Here is a 16,952-nt window from a genome sequence, read left to right as displayed (position 1 = left end):
GCTAATAAGTTTTTATCACTAATCTTGGCACAGGGGGCATGTAGCCATTTGTTACAGACTCCACACAATATACTCCCCTGAGTTTTTGTAATAGTCTCATCACAAGCACCACACTTCGTCATTTTTTCTTCCTTAAACACGTAACAGCGCAGCAAACGGCAGCACAGCAACAAGAAATAGCAGCAACAAAAGCAATCAAGAACAACGAAATAAGCAACCAGCAAAATTGTTACGTAAGAACGCCACAATAAGAAACCGCTTGATGAAAATGATGATGATTTAATGATGATTAAATGATTTATCATACGAACTCCAGGTAATTTGTGTCGGACTATTAATAAATTGCAAGAATTTAGTGCAGCGAAATATATAACAACGATCAGTGCGAATAAAAAAAGATAATTTAGCGAATGATCAGCTGCAATGAAAAAAAACACGACTACTCAGGCATAGTGTTGCCAGATTACTTAACCCGAAATCGGTTGAATATATATATATATGGGAGCTATATCCAAATCTGAGCCGATCTTGATAAAATTTGGCAGAGGTATTAAAACCCCAAATCGGATGAAACATATATATGGGAGCTATGGCCATATCTGAACAAAAATTTAATGTACTTGCTTCTAGATTGAATTCGGTTGGTGTGGGAAAATTCAGGTCATTTGGACTTATATTGGCCATTTGATGCACAATTAACACGAAATCGGTTAAATATATATGGGAGCTATTTTGTTGTTGCAAAATGGTCAGGCTTAATCCCTTTATTGTTGTTTTTATAAAAAAAACAACGTTTGTTTATTAGTGGAGAACGATGGTAATGTTTACCAGGGGGTAAGGCAGGGAATACCTAGGTTTCGGAAAGAGCCACCAATCCTCATCAGTTCCCTTGGTTTTTGTCTGGGATATTCTCCCCAGAAGTTATTTTAAAAATAACTTCTATGACAAAAAAACATTTTTTACCCAAGTGACGAGATCATAAGCTCAATAGAAGAGGAACCAAAGCATTAAATAAAACTAAAATTCATTTGGGAAGTCTTCTAAATTTTACAACCGTTCAAGCTGAACGAAGTAGCATAACCATGTAAGTTGGTTTTGTCTATTACAAAAAAATCTATTAATAGAACAGTGTGGCTTGTTTGTTCGGGATACCGTAGTACTTTGTTGTTGTAAAATGGTCAGGTTTTATCCCTTTATTGTTTTTTTTTTTTTTTTAATAAAACATCGTTCTCCACTAATAAACAAACTTTGTTTTTATAAAAACAGCAATAAAGGGATAAAGCCTGACCATTTTTCTAAAAACTAGCCACACTGTTCTATGGGAGCTATATCTAAATCTGATCCGATTATCACCAATATTAATAGGTTTCGTCCTTGGTCCAAACAAATATTGTTTGCAAAAATTCATCTCAATCGGATAATAAATGCGACCTTTTTTTTCACGAGAATACATGGACGGACGGACGGACTGACTGACATGCATAAATCGACTCGGAAAGTGATTCTATGAATATCCCCAGAAGTAACTATGGGCCTATCTGGCTTCCTTCTCCCTGTTCCAAACAAATGCACAAAGACATATAACCCTTACCACTATGTGGCGTAGGGAATAAAAACGCTAATTTTAAAGAACCCCCACAACGCAATGTTAATTTCAATAGAATAAACAATTTTCCACAACGAAATTTCACATCGATTTGGCTGACAACATCATCGAAGCTAATACCAATTCATTTCCACATTTAGTCATTGTTGTATCATGCATTAAGTCATAAAAATTCCATTTTGAGTTTAAATATTAAGCCGGACATACCTAACTAAGAAACAATTACCTTATGTCTAAATGCAAGCCAAACTACATTCCCTAACAAAGCAAGAAAATGCCAACGATTATATCTACAAACATTGCGACTGTAAACAAAAAATTCGCAACAACAATTTAATTTGATCACATATCAGTGATTGCATAATCAAAAGAAGAACCACTCACAGATCACAATGAAAATAAAAACAAAACTTCCTTTTCTTTCTTTTAAATAGGAAAAAGCTTTATAACTTAACATTTATTACTCGTTTTAAGATGCCACATTGCATTTTCTATATCTGTTCTATATTAATCATCCTGCTTATAGCATGGCCAAAATGGCAGCCAAAGCAAACGAAACACCAACCATTGCATAACCAGTGGAATAGACTTCTTTGATTTTCAAGAAACGACCAGTGTCCCACAACAAATGGCGCACACCGTTAGCAGTGTGGAAGGCCAAGGGATAGGCAATCATGAACTTCAAGGCAGTCAAAGTGCCAGCGCTCAGGTGCAAGCCTTCGATCACAGAAGCATAGTTGGCAATGTCTTGGGGTGAGGTGAGAGCAGCCAAACCCAAAGCCCAGACACCGGCTGTGAGAGCAATGCCAGTACCACGATGGGTAATTGACAACATGGAGGTCAACTGGGGCTTGTAAATTGTCAAATGGGGAGACATCTCGCGTTGCAAGCGATTATTTTTGTCGAAGAAAGTCTCATTTTTCACTGTTGAGGCAGCAGGTACAACTTTCATCGAAACTTCTCTCAGGTTTTGGGCCTGGGCCATTTGAAGGCCCTGGCGAAGGGCTGGGGAACGAACCAAGGAACGTGTGATAGCAAACCTAGAAGTAAGCGCATTAACTGAAAATATCTCTTTGGAATTATATAAAAAACTTACATTTTTCGGCTCAACAGAAAATATTTACGATAGAAAAATACCTGAAGACTGTCTCTTCTTCTTTTTGCTGGGTTATGTGTCAAATGTGTAGTCACTTATTGGAGAATTGTTCTTATGGTAATCTACTACAATATTGTAGCGTTATTGCTATGTAAGTAGTGAACGACGTGGTGTATGTTAAAGGCGTTACAAAAGACTGATTTTTAAATGGTGTGGTTAAAAATAATAAAAAAAATTGAACGATTTGTTTACTTTTAATAAAATTAAAATGTGGAAGGTGACCATAGTGACAGTTACTTTTTTGATATGGTGATTGGTTTTATATTCTTTATATTTTCGTACTATTTCAAAAAAATTTGGATCAAGTTTTTAAAAAAATTTATGGTGAGAATATATAAAACGCATTTCAGATCGGCTTAAGTTATCGGCTGGGTTTTTGTAAAGAGCAAAGAAATTTTAGGTTGATTTTGATCCATTTCGGTCCATAATTTATACTTGTTCACACTATGGTCCTTTGTCCTTTTACACAGAAGCTGGCCGATGACTCAATCCAGTGAAAAAAAACGTTTTATGTATTCTCACCTCAACAGATATGAGACTACTTCCTGGAAAATTGTAGATTTTTAAAACATTAATGTATAGCAATTTAAATGTTTAAGCTTACATTGTCTTCAATTTCTGTGTAAAAAATTCTAAGAATAATATTGTCTTGTTGAAAAATTAAATAAGTACCTGAACACATTATTTATTTTTTAAACAGTCTATTTTTTCGCACAATTTAACTGATTGTATGGACAACACTATTTATCCGTTAATCTATTACAAATATGCTTGATAGATAATTGTGGAGATTTCATGTGATTGGCAATTCATTTCACAGTTGTACTAAGCAATATTATTTGATAAAATATATTGAGTAAAGTATCAATTGAACACTCAAATGGATTGTTGGGAAACACTTTATTGTATCCCCATTTCATGCCGAACAACAAATTATCAACTTCCTGTTGCTACTTCTCTTGATATTGACAAATGTTGTCGCTCTTTCTACTACCTTTTTTCATATGTGATTGGCAACACTGACGCCATTTTTTCAAGCATTCGAGGCTATTCAAGCATGTGGAAGCATTTTTCTTTCTTTTCGCTGTTGAATTGAGCGCGTGGCAAACGTCGGTCCGGATTATTCCCAAATTTTTGTCCTCTCGGTGTGCGACCCGTAAACGAATTTTTATTTTTCTACCTTTCTACTGAAACAAAAAAACCAAACACCTCAACATGAGAATCTACAAGGACATCATCACCGGTGACGAAATGTTCGCTGACACCTACAAAATGAAGTTGATCGACGATGTAATGTATGAGGTGTACGGCAAAGTCGTCTCCCGCTCCGAGGGCGATATCAAAATTGAGGGCTTCAATCCATCGGCCGAAGAAGCTGACGAAGGTACCGATACCAACGTTGAGACTGGTGTCGATGTTGTCATGAATCACCGCTTGCAAGAATGCTTTGCCTTCGGCGACAAGAAAAGTTACACCATCTACTTGAAGGACTACATGAAGAAGGTCTTGGCTAAGTTGGAAGAGAAATCCCCCGACCAAGTCGATGTCTTCAAGACCAACATGAACAAAGTCATGAAAGACATTTTGGGCCGTTTCAAGGATTTGCAGTTCTTCACCGGTGAATCCATGGACTGTGATGGTATGGTCGCCTTGTGCGAATACCGTGACATTGACGGCGAAAGCGTGCCCGTATTGATGTTCTTCAAACACGGTTTGGAAGAAGAGAAGTGCTAAAAAGAAATTCAACAACTAAATTCAGCCAGCCAGCCTATCACATCTCTTTTTTATACAGTCGCATTAAATTATAGTTTCAATTTTATATATAAATTAATTTAAGTACGCCAACCAACCGGACGACCATGTTTTCTTTGGATACAAATTGTTTGTTTGCTAATGTAACATTTTGATTTGATTTTATGAAATTTGTTTAAACAAAAGAAGAAGAAAGAAAAAGATATAAGACTCAATTTACATGTAAAACAAAAGAAAAAATATCTAAGATAAAAAAAAACTATAATAAAATTATGTATTTAAAACAAGTAACAATATGAGAAAAAAAGAAACGAACCAAAAACCTTCATATCTTATGGTTGGGGACAACAGACATATTGTAGGCTTGTGAGGCCATGTCTACCATGACCCACTCAACTTCCATATTCTTTTGTGGTGGCTTGGAAGCATGGACTGCTGTAAATTTGAGTTCGAATTGGCAAACAAATTGTAATTGAAGGAAAATATTGAAAGAACATCGCATTTGCAAAAATAAAGAAGAAAAAAAAAAAAACAATTAATTTTCGATGAGTCATTTTTCTTTTGTGGTAGTATGTTTGTGTGAGTGTATTGACGCCGAAGACAATGTGGCTTTTCGCGACATGTCGAATGATTTGCTGAACTTTTACCTTCCACCCAAAACGTGTTGTTGTGTATTCTAAAAAAGATTTAGGTTAAGGCGAATCAGATAACCTATTTTTTCGTGCATTCATATGCATTTTCTAGAGGCATTTTGCACTTCCTTTTGCAATCTTTATTTTCGCACAAAACGACAACAACATAACCTCAAAAATTCGTTGAGACATTAAGGTGGGTTGTTGTTTTTGCAAAAATGTTGTGCTCGTTTGAGTAAACAACACACAATCATGATTACCTGTTGTCTGCTGTTTGATGGAGGACACACACAAAACGTGTGTGCGCTTAGCGATAAAGAAGAATTGCCACGGTGTGATGAGGTTTAGTAAAATTGTTGTTGTTTCTTTGATCCATGTATGGAAAAAATTATAGGGGATTATTACTAATTATTTATACTTGTGAGAATCGTTATCGCCACTACTTGTTGATGTGTACTTTTTTAGTTTTAAAATCTGTTTTGGACAAATATGACCTTGATCAGTTTTAATTTAAATGGTGAAGTCAAAAAGAATGTCTTGGATAGTAAGGATGGATTAGTAGTTAGGAATATTCAAATGGAATGGGCTCTTTAGCACAAATTTGGTGAAAATAAAGGATGTAAAGTGTTTCGAAAAACGTCCCTAATGGCTTGCCTCAGTAAAGCAATTTCAATTTCGAAACAACACTTATCCCTAGTTTAGTAAACAAATCTCGGATTTTTTCAATAATGTACCCTGCATCCGGGAAGGTATTTTGATCTTGGAACGAAGCCAGGTACTCTGATATTCGACCCGAAAGTTTGGGTTCAGGATCCGGATCTACTAAACCGATATAAATAATCAATTTTTTGTCCCGGCCTTATTATAGAAGTTCTCAATATAAAATAAAAAAACAGTAAGAAAAGGACAAAAGTTGGGCTGGGCCAACTATTTGATACCCTACACCACTATGAGTATTTAGTAGAGCACCGTAAGAAAAAATTTCGTATTGTGAAGTTGTGTGATCAAATATAAACCTCATCTGAATACGTAGCATGGTTTTAGAGTAGTCACAATTTGGAAACTATATCCAGCTCTGAATCGATTTTCAACAAATTTGACGGTGGCTTTTGTATCTCTAGTCCCAAATAATGTTGCTGTATAGTGTTTGATTATATTAAAAAATATTTAGTGGAGCAATACATATACTGGGCCGAGTTCCACCAAATGGAAAAATCTATGTAATTTGGGCTGATATTACATATCGCGTTGCTACCAATTTGGAAACTTTAGATAGCGAATATAGTTGTTAGATCTTAAATCACCAGGACCAGGAAAAGATAATCCATACATGAAATAACTTTCTGACTGAGAGGCAACGCCGAGACGGCTAAAGCTGGAATCTTGAAACTCATGGTGCGTAGGCACATAATACGGGCGGGTTTTTAAAAACTCGTACTAAAAGGGTACGAAAAGTACTAAAAAATGAATACTTCCTTTTGGACAAACGGAAAGGGTTATGGAAATTCGAACTTTAAGGTTACGGATAAAGTTAAAAACTTGAAATGGAATGAGAACCAAGGTTGGAAAGAAAGTTTTCTATAAGAAAATGGTTTTGGAAATGTGTACTTAGTGTGCGAACTGTACTAAAAATATGGAACAGGCTGGTTTATGATAAACGGATGAAGGTGGAATTTGCATTGGGGTCCCTGTTGTTGGTAGGTTTGTGATAAAGAAGTGGTTATGAAATGCACAAAAAGAACTAAATAGTACTATATTTGGTACAATTTGGTATTGGGTGAACAGATAGTGCTTGAATTTGGAAGTTTGGTATTACGGTCGCTGTTCATTTGTAGACAGGACATATGGACGTGGTTTAGGAAATTATGCGAAAAGTATTCAACGGTACTATGTTTGGAATTGTGTGTAGGGATATAAATATAATTCTGAAATTTCATATTTATATTACAAATGGAATCTGTGTTTGAGATTTGGCTGTTTAGAAATGTTTCCCATATTTGTATGAATAAAACCAAATGTTACTAAATTTGGTATTGGGTGAAGGGATAGAGATGAAATTCTGAAATTTGATATTGGTATCTGTAGTTAAGCGAGTATCTGTTATCTCCAAAATGAAAGATTTTAAAGTCTTCTTGGTGTAAAATTTTTGTCCTAAGAAAGAAATATATTAATATATATGAATAATATATAAATCCTTGAAAGTCTGAACATTTAGTACGAGGCATGGCATAATTACAGAAGGTAGATCATATGGTCCGTTCTAGAACCTGCAAGGATCTACTAGTTTTGCAATTTTCTCCGATATTACAAAGGGAAAATCGGTTATCGTAGTGAAAACTTTTACATTCTTGCAGTTCTGAAACAGACCAAAAGCTACCTCTTAAATACATTTTTTTTGGTGTCCTTATTCTATCAAAACATATATACATTTTGTGTATGTGTGTGTATTGTATTGAATAAAAAATACAACAATTTGAAATTATTTCAAATTCGGTTGAAAAATAAATGCATGTTTTCGACGTTAATGGACAACACACAATTTTAGGATAAAACTGTATTGTCCTACAATTTTAGATTCAATCTTGTGGAATAACCCCAAAATTGCATTCTTTTGTCGCGATTGTCCCAATATAAGAATTTTGTTTAAAAAAAATAAAAGTAAACAAAACCAACTGTTGCATATTTAAAAGTCTATTTGAATTTAAAAGGCTCTAGCACAGAGTTGTATTTTTCTAATTTCTTTGAAGTTGAGCAACCTTTCTTATTGAACCACGGTGCGAGGCATGAATTTTTGATTAAAAAAATTTCTCAAGCCGAACAAATTGTGCCGTTTGAGTCCTAAAAAGGCCTAACGAACGAATGCAAAATTTTAAGGTTGGCTTTTCGCTTTCTAGTAAGAAATATTTTTTTCAAAAGTTCTTCTCCTACCCACTAAGAATGCGGTGTGTAAAATCCCAGCTGAATTTTGTGAAAATTTGGTCAATTACCCTCAAAATACTGAAATGAAGAGCTATCATTATATCGAATATTTTTACGATGAGTTTAGTGCCCACTCAGATCCAGGACTGATACCTGATTTGGTTGCAAGATACCGATAATCACGAAGTATTGTCCTGCATTATTATCAAATTGCTGCTGATTTGTGTGAAAATTTGAAATACTGGAAATCAGAAGAAATCTGGATTTCAACAAGGGAATATGTCCAATTAGACATGGGTGGAATATGCGGCATTAATCTGAAAACAGATGGTGTAAGTCTATACTGAATTTAATTGCATTCCATAAATGCGCCCTTCGACTGCTCAAAAGCATCATACTTAAAATTGCAATAAAAACCACAAAATAACATAAAAAAGTACTCTCATATATTTACAGTTTTCGTTCATTTCCATTTGTTTTGTTTTTACAATATGTATTTAATATATAGTAGCGATGTACATATTTCGGCAACTGTTCGTTGAACTTTTTGTTTTTGTAACTCTATATTTGTAAAACAATGCATGTTTTTTGTTTTGTTTTCTTTAAATATGTTTGTTGTTATAAAATAAGACAGTCCATGATAGTGATTACTATTTCTCTTCATTAAGATCATTGTTTTCTGAAATTTGTTCTAATTTAGCACATGCTGGTAGGTGTGTTTGACGATTACAAATAGGTGTTACTTATTTATATATAGAGCTTTTGTTACAGTTTTATTTGAGAAATGTATGTGTGTATGGAATGCAGTTTAGTGTAGAAAAAGTTTTGTTAAATAAAAACAAGAAAAATTAAATATATAATTGGCTTTAGGAAAACTTAATACAAAAAACGTTTAACTTAATAAAAAAGGACAAATTTAAATATTGCTAGACGGCTTATTGGAAATCTTGTGAGTCAAGTTTCAACGCAAGTATTTTCTATACTCTTATAGATAGTTTTTATTAAAAACTAATTTTGTTTTGTAGTTTGGACATAGGAGCAGGTGGTGACAAGGTGAAAGGAGGGACAAGACAACAAGAAGAACTTTCAATATTGTAAATTGGTATATTCTAAATCAAATCATAAGGGCTTATGTACAAAATCTATAGAGAATTATCACACGTAGTCTAGTTGTATGTAGACCTGTTTAACACCTATCGACTCGAAAATCATGCGAGCATGTGTAACAACATATTTGGGATCGATATTTCTTGATACTTCTAATTTGATTGCTCCTACATAGGTATCGGAGCATAACGTCCAAAAGTGAGGTTCTTGCACTGCATACACACCAGCCAAACCGGTAACCTTTTGGTAGCACTGAGGTAGTAAACGATCTAAAGCAACCGGCTGGCGTTGCATTAGTACATATATTGATTCCTTGATCAGACTCATTACCGACAATACAATGAGTACTGAGATGAAGATTGAACAAATTGGATCGGCAATCATCCAGCCGAATAAATGCATTAATACTGCCGATATAATAACACCAACTGAGCCGAGTGTATCGGCCAAAATGTGTAGGAAGACACCGCGCATAATTTGTGAATTACTGCCACCTCCGGATAGATCATCGCCATGTGAATGACCATGGGAATGTGAGTGGCCGTGTCCTGTAAAAGAAAACAATTTACAAGATTAGCAAAATAAACCAAATCAAAAAACGTTATCAGACTTTTCAAAACAAACTTTTCCGTAAATTATTCAATTCATTCTTACCATCATCCATAGAAATAGCCTGATGCCCATTGGCATCAATTAATGGACTGCTGCTACCATGCGAGTGTCCATGACCACCATGTGAATGACCGTGACCGCCACCACCATGTGAATGTCCATGGCCACCACCATGATTAAAGGCATAAATACCAACTAGATTCACTAACAAGCCCAACACAGATACCACAAAAAGTCGTTCATGCTTGACTTCTGGTGGTTCTATGAGACGTTCTACGCCCTCGGACAATATAAAGAATGCTACAAATATCAGAAACAGGCTATTAACAAAACCAGCCAAGACTTCTGCCCTCACATAGCCATAGGAGAAACGTTCATTAGCCCTCCATTTGGTGATCACTGATGCTGCCAGACCCGCCAACAAGCCCGTACAGTCAAAGAACATGTGAAACGAATCCGATATGAGACCTATAAAAATCAAAGCACAATATATTAGCTTATCTGTACACAATCTTTGACAAATCATTAGCGTAAACAGATACGATTGTGGTTATCTTATCTTAACCCAACTACTTACCCAAACTATTGGTCAAAATTCCGTAGAACAGCTCAACAAATGCAAAACTTAAATTTAACATAAGAAAAAGAAATAAATTCCGGGAATTTTTATCTGAGAATATTAAACGCTTCCAGCTTTTGAGTGTCTCCTTGATGCGATAGGCGAAATTACCGCGATCTCTATGTGTCAGGGGAAGCATGGTCATGGCTTTTTAAATTATCTGCAATTAACAAACGACGGTTAAACAATTATCGGAAACATATTCTTGGATTACGGTTAATCTTTGCATACGTGGTGTTTACATTCATTCTCTCTTACCCGTGTTTGTCCGTCGTGTTTTGTTGTCTCTGGCTGGCTGGATGGATGTCAGAACGTCTTGTTTTTTGCAGGCAACTACTTAAATAGTTTGTATGGTTTGTTGATAGCTAATGCTTCTCAGTGGCCTCAGGAGACCTTTTCTTAATTAGTATTTTATTTAAAAAATTAACATTTTCCTTAAGTTTTTCCAAAATCAGGTTAATCAAAGGTAAAATACAAAAATATATATTTTTTTTTTTTTTTTTTTTTTTGTACTTCTACGTCGTCAAGTATGTTGGTGGTTAGAACACTTTCGTGCCCATTCACCATGACCGGTTATTGGTTACTTGAAAAGTATCAGTACTCTTTTATTTTCGTTTTCTTTTTGTTTACAGTATATGTGTGTTTACAGAATGTAGTGATATGAATGAAATACATAAGAAATCAAAACAAAAAAAAAATCAAAACTAAAGGAAAAAATAAAGAACTGTCAGCAAATATGATGATTATTTACAAATAAAAGTCAAACTTCAATTTTGCAAAGTGCAATAAAGTTGATTAATTCATCTATATTTTGTTGGTTTTTGGACATCAGGATTTCCGGTAAGTTATTAAATTTCTTGAACAAATCAAAATCATTCCTATGATTTTGATGCTTTTTGCAGAAAAAAATTATGTGTTTTTCATCTTCAATTTCGTTGCAGGTTTCACAAAGATTTGAGTCAGCAATTCCAATCCTGTGGAAATATTTTTTGGTGTAAGTATGACCAGTGAGCAATCGATTAACAATCTTTATGTTTTCAGGTTTCATGTTTGATGAAAAGAACCAGGGCTGTTTAGCAGGCGCCGGGAAGAATTGGTAGAAGTAAGTTCCTTTAGTCCGTGAGATGTCCTTGTAATTTTCTATAAACTCATTCCACAGGAGTGACTCAATGCGTTTCGACGCATCTGTGACCGACAGACAGAAGTTGATTGGTGAACCAACATTTGCTGCATGCTTCGCAAAATAATCGGCTGTTTCATTGATTGGTATACCGACATGGGAAGGTGTCCAAACAAACGAGATTTTAATTAAATGCGAATTAACTATTTTGTTTAGAATATTGTACACAGTGAAATTGTGAGATGTGTTGTTTTTAAGCAGAAGACAAGCATTTTTGCTGTCTGTAAATAAAGCAGCTGTGCTGACACCGTCTTCGATCATCAAATCAATTGCCTTTTCAATTGCACATAGTTCACCAGTAAGAGAAGAAAGTTTTTCATTAATTTTGAAAACAAAATTTTGATTAGCAGATATATTGCAGACAGCGCAGCCTGTGTTGTTGTTAAAAACAGCAGCATCCGTCGCCCAAATAGAAACGCCTTCGGATCTGAAGTCGTTAATTAATTCGTAGTAGTGTGCTTTGAAATATTCTGTTGGTGTATTGTTTTTGGTAGTATTAAATATATCCAGCATGAAATCTACCTTGTTGGTCGGATGTTGATTGTAACCAATTTTGAGATTTTCAAAAATTGTGCGAAACTTTGTATAGACATATCCAAGACTAGTTTTTCTTGAGGTATTTGAGGTGAAGTATTCATACAGAGAAGAGTTGTATATTTTAAGTCTTATCAATTCTTTAGCCGCCAAGTGTTGAGCTCTTAAATCTGTTGGTAGCATACCAGCAAGAGCGTATACCACATGATTTGGAGTGGAAGGCACCAGTCCCAAATTTTTTCTTAACAACTGATTTTGAAAGCTTGTTAGCTTCTTGTTTATATACATTGGTCTGTGAGCCATCGATGAGATTGCATATTCGGTCTTTGAAAAGATAAGTGATTTTGACAGGTTTATAGCTTTTGCGGGATGAATTCCACTTTTTGGACCCGTGACCATTTTTAAAGCATTAACAGTATTTCTGCAGGATATCATCACCTCTTCGTAGTGCTCCTTGAGTGATAGACTGTTTTTAATATGTCTCCCTAAAAATTTGATGGACTTAACAACATTTACTTGGACTCCATTTAGTAAAATGTTGGGATTTCTCCGACCTCCTTTAGCCACGTACATTACTGAAGTTTTCTCAACATTGACGTCAAGGTTTAGTTTTTTTAATAAGGATACCATGTTATTGGTTTTGATTTGTAAAATATTGTTGGCACTATCAAAGTCATGGCTTGCCACAAGCAAAATAAAATCATCCGCATATTGGAAAATGTTTGTGTTTTCATCAGCTAAACCATGGAGGCCTATTGTGTATAGGTTGAATAGTGTTGGGCTTAAACAACTGCCTTGAGGGATCCCATTGTATATATTTAGGGTGGAGTTTCCCATACAAAGAGTCCTTTTGCAGAGAAAATTGATTATCCATAATCTTATTTGGAGTGGAATGTTTATTTCTATTAAAATCCTCTTCAGGTAATTTATATCGACACACTCATAGGCTTTCGATACATCCATCGAGAGAACAATCACCTTGTCATTTTTTTCTTTGGAGGTGTTTATTGTGTGTAGTATGTCATTAATGCATGTTGAAGTTGACACATGTTTGCGGTATGCATAAGATCTAGGTGGAAGAGTTTTATGTTCATCTAGAAAATCATTGAGCCTTTGTTTGACCATGAGGTTTAAAATCTTTGCCAGTACAGATATTAAAGCAATTGGCCGAAAATTTGTGCAGATGTCTAAATTTTTTCCTTTTTTCGGTATGGGAACAATTTTTATTCTCCTCCATTCTTCAAAAAACTCACAGTTTTTCCATTGATTATTAAAGGAATTCAAAAGGTGCTGCTTACTATCTTGGGATAGTTTATTAACCATTTCATAAGTGATTCCATCCAGACCAGCTGCAGATGGTTTAGTTTTTTGCTGTAGAACATTGTCTAGTTCTTCCATGGAGAAATTTACAGATTGATTGTTATAAATTGAAATGGATATAGTTTGTCTGTTGTTGGGAACCTGTTCACTCAAATGACGTAAGAAGGCTTCGTTGTTGTCAGTGTTCCATTTAGAAGCAGATTGGGGTTCGAAAACCGATTTACAGCTCTTTACATAACGGAAAAGCGATTTTGAATTAGATAATTGGCTTAAATCTGACAGTTTACGACGTTTGTCGCGATTTTTGGCACATTTTACGGCTTTTTTGAATTTAGATATAGCGTTGATTGCACTCAGGGCATTTTCAGTGGTTTTGTATCTATCAAATTTCTGTTCTGCGGCCTCTTTTTGACGTAAGAGTATGGTAATGTCATTATTCCACCATGTTTGAAATTTTGTTTCAGCAGTAATGAGAAAAGTTGAATTTTTTATTGTTGATTTTAGCTTCGATTGAATATCATTCATATTGGAATCAATTTTTAGATTTGATAAGTTTTTGAAGAGATGTTTTTTTGCTAGGAAGTACTGTTGCTTTGATGTGAAATTATCTATGTTAATAAGGATTGGTCTGTGGTGGCTTCCTCCTATGCTTGTATTTTTTACATTCCAATTAAAGTTTGAAGACATATTTGTGAAGGTAAGATCTAACACAGAACCGAAAGAACTGTCAAATAGATTCTTTTTAAAGGTTGCTGAGCCATCATTAACACAACGAAATGCCGAACTGTCCATCAAGGTTTGCACAGTGGATCCTCGAACTGTGTCAAAAACGTCACCATATGCTTTACATCTTGCATTAAAATCCCCGCCAATAATGACATTTGATTTTCCATTTAGAAAGATTAAAAGTTTTGATACTTCAGTTTTTAAAACATTGGATTTTACAGAATGCGGAAAGTATACTGAGACAATCGTTAAATTTTGAGACAGGTTTGTAGTTTGACATATTAAGATGTCTAAATCCGATGCAAAAGGTAATTTTTTTATTTTAATAGTTTTTTTGTGCAGGATGGCAACGCCACCATAATTGTCGATTCTTTTTTTACAGAATAATCCATAATTGTTTACGTAAGATGATGATGCATTTTCATCTACATTAAAAATTTCGCTTAAGATGCATATATCGACAGAAAATTTGTTTAAGTAAAGTTCTAAATAATTTTTATTTTTATTCAAACTTTGTATGTTGTGCTGTAAGATTATCATGTTCGGTTTGGTTAGAACTGGAAGGTCCATCTATTGCTGGTGCTTTTAAGGCATTTGAAAAACTGTCTAAGATCTGTAATCCTTCTGTACACTTGGCATTGGTTAATGCGGCAGCCATTTGTTGAGTGAAAGTGGATAATATTTTTTCATACTCAGAAACTTTGAAAAAATTTGAGAATTCAAAGGATGGTTTAGAGGGTACAATCGTTTCCTGTTCAGCTGTAATATGTGTTCTACGAGGTATTGATGCTGCTACTTTATTGTAATTGACTTTAGTTCTCCTTCTGTTGAGTTCATCATTGAAGGAAGTAACTGGTCTTCTGCTTGTTTTAGAAATTTGGGGAAATTGATTTTCATAATTTGGTTCATCTAAAATTTCAAAGTAATTGTTTGAAACTTTAGGGATACATTCTTTCCTTGAAAGGTTGGTGATTGCCATAGCCTCCAGAATATTTTTTTCATTGCTGTATCTTTTGCATTTTTTGACATCCATGGCATTGTGATCTTCCATGTTGCATAGTATACATCTGGGTAGAATACAGTATGTTTTGCATTTAATTGTCGACAAACATGTATCACATTTTGGCTCTGTGCAGTTTGTGGGACATTCAATGTTTATCCCGCAAAGAAGGCATCTTTTTTTGGCTCTACATTTTACGGCTATATGACCTAAACGACCGCAATTTTTACATAAGCGTACAAGTGGAATATATAAATCCGTCTCCACTATAGAGTTGAACATTTTAAGTTCTTTTACAACGTAGTCCGCTACAATACCTACTTTAATGGTTTGCGACGGCACATACTGACCATTTTCATTTTTGTATTTGAAACGATATACTGATACAGCTTTGAAATCATTGTCGCTGCTGTTGATTTGATCATATATCATTTTGCCAGTGAATTCTACTGGTACGGATTTAATAACATAAAATTTTTGTACAAATCTATCTGGGATAAAAGCATTCAAACCAATAGATTTTACATTTGGATCCAAAACAAAATTATTTGCCGAGTTATAATTGTTGAAGCTCAGGCGGAAGGTTTTATATGCAATATTCTTTGATACAAAATGAGCATTTATGTTGGCACTGGCTAATTTGGCATACAAATGTAATTCTGAGTTCTTTCTTCTAGGGCAAATGGGCTCATCAGAAGTAAGAAGTACATAATATGGACCTGGATGGGCTGGGCTGTAAAGAATTGTTTGGTTTTCATAGTTATCATAGCTGTAAATATCTGTTTTGTTTGTGTTTTGGGTATATTGGATGGATTGGAGGGATTGTTATTGTTGGAGTGACAGTTGTTAGTTGTGTTGGTGGAGATGGACTTTGTATCATTAAAATATTGATTTTCATATGGTGTGAGAGTGGTGTTTTCTTTTGCTGGTGTTGTTTTTGCAGAGCACTGCGGCATTTTATTTTGCATAGAAGGCTGATTATTTTTAAACTTCTTGCTTCCAGGGTTGCTAAAAAGCTCAATTCTTTTCCTCGGGTCTAAACGAGGAGGCGGCTCCTCATCACCCATTTTCGCAGAAAATTGTATATTTTGTTGAAATTAGGAATATTAAATTTCAGCAAAATCACCAAATAAAATAATGTTTGTGTTATTGGTTAGATGGAAGGAATGTGTGTATTTGTGTGTGTATTGGTGTTCAAAGCAAAACAAACAAAACGCATAAAAAAGAAAGCGAAACGGCGCGCACGTAGTCTAAAGTCAACGAGAGTTGAGAGACGACTGAAATATATATGTGAGAATCAATTAAATTGACGTTTTGATGACACTCCAAATAAGAGTTGCCAAGTTGAAAGTTAACTTGAAAGAGTAACCGGTTAATTGTTTACAAAAAGAGAGAATCATTCTAAAGCGAGTAAATACCTAATAGCATGTTTCCATTGGAAACCGAACAACGTTGTTCGCTCTCAGAATTAGGTACACGAATTAACCCGTTCATACGGCACGATTCGTAATTCATAGTAAAATAATTCCTTTTTTAAAAAAATTGTTTGTTGATTTTTAAGGGAATTTATACGAAAATACATGAAATTCTCACTAATATGAATATAAGAAATGTTTGTTTTTCTCCCAAAGATTTATTATATCATTAATTTTACAATTTTCATTCACGTTTTCAACTTTTTGTGTAAATGTTGACATTTTGAACATATTTTTGTGTTTTTCCATTTTTAAATTCTGCTGAAGAGACACTTGTCAAATATTTTTTCTGCCGATAGAAACATTTTGAAAAT

The 16,952-nt window shown here is 34.6% G+C and overlaps 3 protein-coding genes across 3 annotated transcripts; 1 reads left to right on the top strand and 2 right to left on the bottom strand.

The window, feature by feature from the left end:
* Window positions 1-2,021: 2,021 nt before the first annotated feature.
* Window positions 2,022-2,833, bottom strand: LOC131802371 (succinate dehydrogenase cytochrome b560 subunit, mitochondrial-like). The gene is made up of 2 exons (XM_059122559.1): window positions 2,703-2,833; window positions 2,022-2,646 (listed from the first exon to the last, which is right to left on the bottom strand). Coding segments are annotated over exons 1-2 (522 nt in total). The 5' UTR covers window positions 2,705-2,833; the 3' UTR covers window positions 2,022-2,126.
* A 995-nt stretch (window positions 2,834-3,828) lies between these two features.
* On the top strand, window positions 3,829-4,825 carry LOC131802388 (translationally-controlled tumor protein homolog). Its single transcript, XM_059122581.1, has one exon. It carries the CDS (start codon window positions 3,978-3,980, stop codon window positions 4,494-4,496), a length of 519 nt encoding a protein of 172 aa, XP_058978564.1. The 5' UTR covers window positions 3,829-3,977; the 3' UTR covers window positions 4,497-4,825.
* Window positions 4,826-8,489: 3,664 nt separating this feature from the next.
* LOC131802387 (zinc transporter 7-like) lies at window positions 8,490-10,900 on the bottom strand. The gene is made up of 4 exons (XM_059122580.1): window positions 10,662-10,900; window positions 10,362-10,563; window positions 9,827-10,252; window positions 8,490-9,720 (listed from the first exon to the last, which is right to left on the bottom strand). The coding sequence occupies exons 2-4, from the start codon at window positions 10,546-10,548 to the stop codon at window positions 9,221-9,223; spliced, it is 1,113 nt and encodes a 370-aa protein (XP_058978563.1). The 5' UTR covers window positions 10,549-10,563; window positions 10,662-10,900; the 3' UTR covers window positions 8,490-9,220.
* Between the last annotated feature and the right edge of the window lie 6,052 nt (window positions 10,901-16,952).

The sequence above is a fragment of the Musca domestica genome, unplaced genomic scaffold (genome assembly GCF_030504385.1).
Source record: "Musca domestica strain aabys unplaced genomic scaffold, Musca_domestica.polishedcontigs.V.1.1 201, whole genome shotgun sequence".
Classification (NCBI taxonomy): domain Eukaryota; kingdom Metazoa; phylum Arthropoda; class Insecta; order Diptera; family Muscidae; genus Musca; species Musca domestica.
The sequence above is the reverse complement of the archived record's forward strand: the minus strand, read 5'-3'. Positions and strand labels throughout refer to the sequence as shown.

What these genes read in the sequence shown, in the direction of transcription:
- LOC131802388 (XM_059122581.1), top strand. Translation starts at nt 3,978, where the DNA reads ATGAGAATCTACAAGGACATCATCACCGGTGACGAAATGTTCGCTGAC.
- LOC131802387 (XM_059122580.1), bottom strand. Translation starts at nt 10,548, where the DNA reads ATGACCATGCTTCCCCTGACACATAGAGATCGCGGTAATTTCGCCTAT. An exon ending in AATTTTGACCAATAGTTTGG is followed by an intron (nt 10,253 to 10,361) that starts GTAAGTAGTTGG and finishes TGATTTTTATAG; the next exon opens with GTCTCATATCGGATTCGTTT. An exon ending in GGCTATTTCTATGGATGATG is followed by an intron (nt 9,721 to 9,826) that starts GTAAGAATGAAT and finishes TTTCTTTTACAG; the next exon opens with GACACGGCCACTCACATTCC.